Source organism: Lathyrus oleraceus, chromosome 4 (genome assembly GCF_024323335.1).
Source record: "Lathyrus oleraceus cultivar Zhongwan6 chromosome 4, CAAS_Psat_ZW6_1.0, whole genome shotgun sequence".
NCBI classification, from domain to species: Eukaryota; Viridiplantae; Streptophyta; class Magnoliopsida; order Fabales; family Fabaceae; genus Lathyrus; species Lathyrus oleraceus.
In genome coordinates, this window is record NC_066582.1 from 5,129,187 (window position 1) to 5,135,958 (window position 6,772).

General features: G+C 35.3%; 1 protein-coding gene across 1 annotated transcript; it reads right to left on the reverse strand.

Annotated features, from left to right (window-relative positions):
• Nucleotides 1-1,698: 1,698 nt before the first annotated feature.
• LOC127138291 (oligopeptide transporter 3) lies at nt 1,699-4,499 on the reverse strand. The gene is made up of 6 exons (XM_051064706.1): nt 3,993-4,499; nt 3,774-3,871; nt 3,050-3,619; nt 2,688-2,961; nt 2,403-2,585; nt 1,699-2,313 (listed from the first exon to the last, which is right to left on the reverse strand). Exons 1-6 carry the CDS (start codon nt 4,497-4,499, stop codon nt 1,699-1,701), a joined length of 2,247 nt encoding a protein of 748 aa, XP_050920663.1.
• Nucleotides 4,500-6,772: the final 2,273 nt, after the last annotated feature.

Here is a 6,772-nt window from a genome sequence, read left to right on the forward strand (position 1 = left end):
GATTGAGACATACAACAACGATTGTTTAAAGTAACCATTGTGGTAGGTAGCACGTTACTTTACTTATAATCACGGTCGCACGGCCGTAGTGGAATGCGTCATACATACAATCACACCTTACCATAAACCGGTTAGCCCAACATGGTGGTATAACTTTTCCAACTGTTGTGATAGGTATTTTCCGTAGTAGTGCATTCTTTAAAATAATCCTTTTTAACTCTAACTTTACTCTAAACACTTTCGTTCCACCACCATAATTCTTTACCCCTAGGTCCAAAACCTCTTGATTCTCTCAACATCTCTTTAACTACTTTTTTTAATCTCTTAGGCCATCTTGTTCCATATATCATATGCATTTCCTTGTTGTTGTTCAAACTCTCCCTTCAAGAACTTATGTTAGAAAATTGCTTATTTTTCACCTTTTAAATTCCACCACTTGATCTATGGCTCTCCCATGTGAGTTTTTCTCTTAGCCCTCCTATTGATTCTTACATTCATAACCAATACTCTATGTTGGGTAGTCAAGCTCTCTCCTAGAATAACTTTGCATTCCAAGCAAATCTTTCTATCAAACTTCCGAATAAGAAAGAAATCTATCAAAGAACATATCACCCCATTCTTATAAGTAATATGACGACCATCTCTTTTTCTAAAACAGGTATTAGCTATAGTAAGATCAAAGGCCAACGAAAAGTCCAAGATGAATTTACCCTATAGATTTACCTCCACGAGATCATACCCCATGCACGCCCTTAAAACCTTTTGCTACTTCCCTATATGTCCATTTAGATCTCCTCCTAGAAAGAGCTTATCTCCTTGGGTATACCCTGAAGTAATCATAATAAATCCTCCCAAAATTTTATCATAAGGTGTTCTTCCAACTCAACCTGAGGTGCGTAAGAACTAATAACATTAAAGGTGTCTTGATCCACTATAAATTTAAGGACTATGGTTCAATCTCACACTCTTTTCACATTCACAATATCCTTCTTCCACTCCCCGTCCATAATAATTTCCACCCAATTTATCGATCTAAATTTTTCGGTGTACCAAAGTTTAAATCCCAAGTTGTCTAATCCCTTGCCTTAGTTTGTTGTAGACACATGAAATTGATCTTCCTTCTAACCACATTGTTCACTATTTCCATAGATTTTGCAGTAAGTGTGCCTATATTCCATTATTCAAAACAAATTATTCTCTCATGAACTAACTTTTTTAACCCCCGTTTACGAAAGTAGGGAACCCTTGCTTATTTTTTGCTACATCCAGGCAACGATGCATTAACTCTTGCTCTTTTGACATTGTACTCGACCTGTACAATGCGTTGCTTATGAATAACGATCTAACATTCACATTATTTTGTAGTTGATCCATGTCATAGAAATTCAACAAAATTTTACGTTAGCGTCGTCTGCCTAACACAACTCTCTCATTTTATTTGGATTTGGGATCGGCTATGTATAGCAAAATAACAGGATAAAATTAAAAGGAAAAGAACAAACAATAAAAATAAATATAATATTTTTTTGAATTTTTTTAATTCCTTAGACAAAATTGGAATAATTAACATGGTGATGCAAGAAGCATATACACAATAATTGCTAAGCAATTGGTTATTAGGTAGTCCTTTCACCTATACTCCAAGCCTAATTTGTTTCCCACCCCAGAAGACAAAGTTTAGTCAAGGAGGCTTCTCTATTAGAATACAGGACAACCATCCACCACAATTCCTGGTGCAGTAGGGCAAGTAGCCAATGGGCAATGATCCAATTCAGTTCCCCACCATTTCAGACTATGGCCTGCATTTTGCAGAACAAAGAAAATCAAAACAGCCATAAGAGCCGTGCCTGCATCAAGTGCCACCGATAGAACATAATTGTATTTCTGCCACCAACGTTTGTGGAAGCGAAACACAAAGAAGTTGAAGAACATTCCGATCAATAGCCAGGTTGCAATGTTGGTTGGAGTTGCAGGTGGCATTCCAGCAAAACCATTAAATATAATTGGTATATTTATCATAGCAATCCATTTTTTGTCAGGGTAGATTTTGCTAAACACCCAAACAGGAACTGGCAACACAGCTCCAATCAAGAATAACCATACCAGGTTCCGGTACAATCCACCCGGTCCAAATAGTCGTCTTGGTCCGATCAAACCCCATATAACCGATGCATCGAATGTCACTCGGTATTTCGGGCAAGTCCAAGGACTGTCACGGTGAGCATTATCATCCATGCAAATGTCCTTAATACTATCCAACATCCACCAAGCCACTGAAACATTCACCACTCCAGCAACTAGAGTTCCCACCAGCTATTTAGACATTTCAAAGTAAATAACTACATAAATAATGATTGATAGAAAAAAAAGCTTAAACTAGGAGATTTTGAGATGAAAAAGACCTGTGCTACATACATGCATCGAGGAGGAATTTTCATGTAGTGCCCGAGTTTGATATCTGACAAGAAAGATAGCGCATGGGCGGTGGTGATTCTGCCATAAATCTTAAAGAGCAAATTTGCAATTGGTGTTCCAGGAAGGACATACCCAATCATGAACTGTGCTATAATGTCATATCCAACTTGCTGCAAGGTCACCAACCACACTCATGTTAAAATCATAAACTCCTCCATGCATCAAAATAGTATGTTAAAATCGAGATTCGATAGAAAAGAAAAGTACTATACTAGAGATGGAAGAAATATCTGGTTGGTAGTTGCTTGGATGACACCAATTGGGAGGGTTACAACAGAAGCTAAGGCGAAAGCCAAGAGCATACCCCACCATGGAAGTTGCACATCCACTTTCCACACCAAAGACATTATTATGGATAGTGCCATGCTCCCAAATAATACAATGAGGAACCACCATTCTGGTACTGTATTATAAGCCTTCATGAGTCTACCATGCACATCCAATTTTACATTACTCATCGCTGTTCTGCTTTGTTTCAATATGTTTCTGCGAGCGAACATGAAACTATGTCAGTGAGGGTCATGATAAGTCGATAAGAAATAAATCTATTATACAGGCTTTGAGAACAGCCTACCTGCCCTTAAACAATGCTACATGAGTGAGGGTTGACGTAAACCTAGCGAAACCTGCTCCAATAAATAATGCGTAGAGAGGACTAAGGTATAACTTGCTATATTTGTTGTATGCATCTATGTTAAGATCATATTCTTTGGTTAAAATCTTAGTAGTGTCATACTTTTGTCCATCGTGAGTGAACAACTGATTAGAGAATATAGGAAACTTTCTAGCATCGAAAGTGTTAAACTTCCAGTAACATATAGGTAGAATTATATAGACGAACATGATAAATCCAACTCCCATATTAACAATGGAAGTCCATGGTGCAACAAGAGGGCTGCCACGATAAGCTGAAATCCCAGCCCAATCAAATGTGAAGGCGCCGACTCCAAGTCCTCGGTAACCTGATCCAACTTGATGTGCTGTTACGTTATTCGGCCACACGTAGCAAACCCATGAGAAGAATGTTAATACTGTGAAAAGATATCTCGGGAATGCATAATACAGGAAGCTTAAAGCCATTGCAATGAGGAAAAACTGCATCCTTGTAATTCCTTTTGATTTTTCATTTTCTTCATGGAGAGCCCTGTAGCATAAGGTTTATGATGTAATCAAAACTACTACTAGAGAATAAAATAGTAATAACAAACTAGCAAGTTTTCATATTATTACTTATCTCAACGTATCGGTGTCAACATGTCAGTGTGACTTAATATAGAAGTAAGGGTAAAAGAATGAACCTAAAGAGAGAGACTTGTGCAAGGTTTGATGGCCACCACATTTCAATTGGGTTCACCAGATACCTCCTCAGAATCCCAGCCCATCCAAACCCTATTAACTACAAACTCAATTTACAACTATATAAAGCAAATTTATCACAGAATATTTTATCCATGGAAAGATTTATATTCAACTCATCTCCTACACTTTTTTCAAGATAAGATAATCGTAACAATAACCTGTGCGCTTATGACGATGAAGAGAGCGAGAAGAAAACTGAGAGATTCTTTATAATAAGCTTTCATAATAGTAATGGCACCAATGGAGTAAACATCACCACCACCACCGGAGGAGGAAACACCACAGTTAGCGAATATAGCGATGATAACATGCTCCTTCATGTTAAACGGTCCAGGATTTAGAGTAAAACGCCATCCAACAAAACTGTACTCCTTTGTCGGGAGAGTTGCAGCCATGAACTTTCCGATTGGGAGAACAGCGATTTGCATGAGAATGGCTGAGATAGTGAGAGGCTGAGTTCTGAAAGTGAAAAATGTGTTGAGAGAGATGAGGATGACGCAAGAGGCTATTCCAAGAAACCATGACCGGAAAGTCAATATCGGAAGTGATGGATCGTCGGTTTCAGGGACGATTAGAGCTACTTCTTCAATCGGACATCGGTCGTCCGGTGGTGGTATGCCGTTTGAAGCTTTTTCTGTGTCTGGAGTTGGATTCTTTTGCGCCATTGGAGAGAGATAAGTAGCTTTCTCTCACAGTCAAATTCTTCTTCTTCTTCTTCTTCTGTACTTGTGTTGGTTAATAACGTGGCAGGAGATTGGCAGAACAGAAACAGCAGCAGATGATCTGTTTTCATACATATTCCCTCCATTTTTTTTATAGTTGAATTTTGATATTTAAATTCGTTTCATGATTAATGTATTTGGTTCACAATGTGGTATTTTTACACTCATGCTACACCTACACACAGTATATAATATATTTTTTATTTTTTATCATTAAATTATCTCTCATTTTTGAATCAAGACAAACTTATTTAAATAAATATATATTATAATAATACATGCTTTACATTTGAATGGAAATATCCAGAGGCTACAGCTACATAAATTTATTTGAAATATTATAGTGATAAATATATGTTTTTTAAAATATAAAAATTATTATTATTATTATTATTATTATTATTATTATTATTATACTTTTAAATTAAAGAGTATCGATATTAAAATGTGTGATTAATTAATTTTATAACTTTATTAATTAATATTTTATATTTTATTAACCAATTTTATTTTATTATTAAAAATTATTTTTAATATCGGGAAGTTTATTAACTAATTTCATCATTTCATTGATCAATTTTTTATATTTTATTAATCAATTTTATTTTACAACTAAAACTTACTTTTAATATATGTATGTTTATTAACCAACTTCATCATTTTATTAACCAATTTTTATATTTTATTAACTAATTTTATTTTACCACTTAAAATTACTGTTCACGAATAATATTCACTTACTATTCATAAATATATTTTTATTAAAAAAGATATTTTTCATCATATAAATACGGTAAACAATATATACAGTGTACGTATTTGATGTATAAATAGAAATAGATGTAAGAATAACAATACTTTAATATATAATATAAACTATCAGAATGCTCTAAATTTTTTAAAACTAAATTGTCATCTCAATATAAAATAATGGCTTAATAAATATTTGTATAATCAATAAATTATTTTATATGTTTAATTAAAATACGGAAAAATTAAAATTTTGAAAACATATTGTTAATAAAACGTTAATGGAATCCATGCTAAAAAAAAGGAAAAAGAAACATATATTTTGTTGCTTTTATTTAAATATATTATATTGTTGCTTTTATATAGTTCCTCCCTTATAAAACATGATAATTAAATAATAGAGCTAATGAGTATGTGTTGGTATATAAGATGAAGAAGATGTATGAAAAAAGAGAGAAGAGAGAAAATAACAAATTTTCACTACTCTTACAAAAATGATTACAACAAATGGTTACGCACATCCACTGTACATGTAACACCCGAGGCTAAAGAGGGCGGAGAGTGGTTACATGTAACACCCAAGGGTGGGGGAGTGGTTGTCGGTGCGCGAGACATGACAATGAGAAACTCCTAGCGCTTCTAGGGAAAAACCGAATTCACATAAGAATGAGAGGGATCCTGAGGCTTTGCAGGTATGAGACTGCATGGTTGAAGGAAGACTTATAAGGATTAATTGATACTACCTATAGCAACAAGATGCATCTTCTTTTCGGTAACCCAACAGATAAGAACTCCATAGTTAAACGTACTTTACTTGGAGTAGTATTTGGATGAGTGATCTTTTGGGAAGTTTCCCGGAAAGCGTGTGAGTGAGGACAAAACATGCTGAAAAAACATGTGTTAGTTTGTGGGATCAATCGATAATCCTGAAAGTAATATGAGGCATTACAAATGGTATCAGAGCAGACTTCTCCCAATACAATGTGATTCGGGGACGAACCAAGCAGAAACTGGCGGGCATGTAACAATCGAGGCAAAAGAAGGCGGAGAGTGGTTACATGTAACACCTAAGAGCGGGGGAGTGGTTGTCGGTACACGAGACATGACAATGAGACACTTCTAGCAGTTTCTATGGAAAAACCAAATTCACATCAGAATGAGAGGGATCCTGAGGCTGTACAAGTATGAGACTGCATGGTTGAAGGAAGACTTATAAGGATTAATTGGTACTACCTATACAAACAAGACGCATCGTCTTTTCGGTAGCCCAACAAACAAGAACTCCATAGTTAAGCGTGCTTGATTTGGAATAGTATTTGGATGGATGACCTGGAAGACTTATAAGGATTAATTGGTATTACCTATATCAACAAGATGCATCTTCTTTTTGGTAGTCCAACAGATAAGAACTCCATAGTTAATCGTGATTGACTTTAAGTAGTATTTGGATGGGTGACCTTCTGGGA